Source organism: Morone saxatilis, unplaced genomic scaffold (assembly GCF_004916995.1).
Source record: "Morone saxatilis isolate NCDOM2014 unplaced genomic scaffold, NCSU_SB_2.0 Contig14, whole genome shotgun sequence".
Lineage (NCBI taxonomy): Eukaryota > Metazoa > Chordata > Actinopteri > Moronidae > Morone > Morone saxatilis.
Window position 1 is genome coordinate 69,504 of NW_023339696.1, and position 725 is coordinate 70,228.

Below are 725 nucleotides of genomic sequence, written 5' to 3' on the forward strand. Positions count from 1 at the left end.
TGTGTGTGTGTGTGCGCGCATGCAGGTGGTATCTTGTCCCTCGGGTGTTGAGGGATGTGTCCACTGTGGATCTGTCTGTCTCTGTGCTAGGCCAGAAGCTCAGCATGCCTCTCTGCGTGGCAGCTACAGCAATGCAGAGGATGGCTCATTTTGAGGGAGAGACCGCTACAGCGAGGGGTAAATACACACTCACACACACAATGAAAATGATGACCTCTGCATAGAAACTATTCTTGTGTGTAGTAGTTTTGGCGAACAGTGCTTTGTAGCTGCATCTGAGGGGAGAAGTTAGAGTAGGTTGTGTTCAGGGTGTGATGGTCTACAGTGATGTTTCCTGACTCTGGAGACTATATATGTGTGTGTCTACCCAGCATGCCGAGCAGTGGGAACAGGGATGATGCTGAGCTCTTGGGCCACCTCCACTATAGAGGAAGTGATGTCAGCTATGACCTCAGTGGGTGCTGGGGGTGTCCTTTGGCTGCAGCTTTACATTTATAAAGACCGAGAACTCACACTATCATTGGTCCGCCGGGCAGAGGAGGCAGGCTATAAGGCTATCTTTGTTACCGTGGATACACCGTACCTAGGGAGGAGATGGGCTGACATGCGCAACCGCTTTAAACTGCCCTCACACCTGAGGTAGGAACCAAACACACCAGCAGGAGTAGAGGGAAATATAATGTAATGTATGATATGTATGAAGCCCTCACTGTGTGTGTGTGTGT

At 50.2% G+C, this 725-nt stretch overlaps 1 protein-coding gene across 1 annotated transcript in view; it reads left to right on the forward strand.

Annotated features, from left to right (window-relative positions):
• The window catches only part of hao1 (hydroxyacid oxidase (glycolate oxidase) 1), a 5,690-nt gene that overhangs the window by 1,049 nt on the left and 3,916 nt on the right, over positions 1-725 (forward strand). Inside the window, exons 2-3 of the mRNA XM_035654646.1 lie at positions 26-177; positions 372-639. Of these exons, the coding sequence (XP_035510539.1) occupies positions 26-177; positions 372-639 (420 nt within the window). The remainder of the gene's footprint in view (positions 1-25; positions 178-371; positions 640-725) is intronic.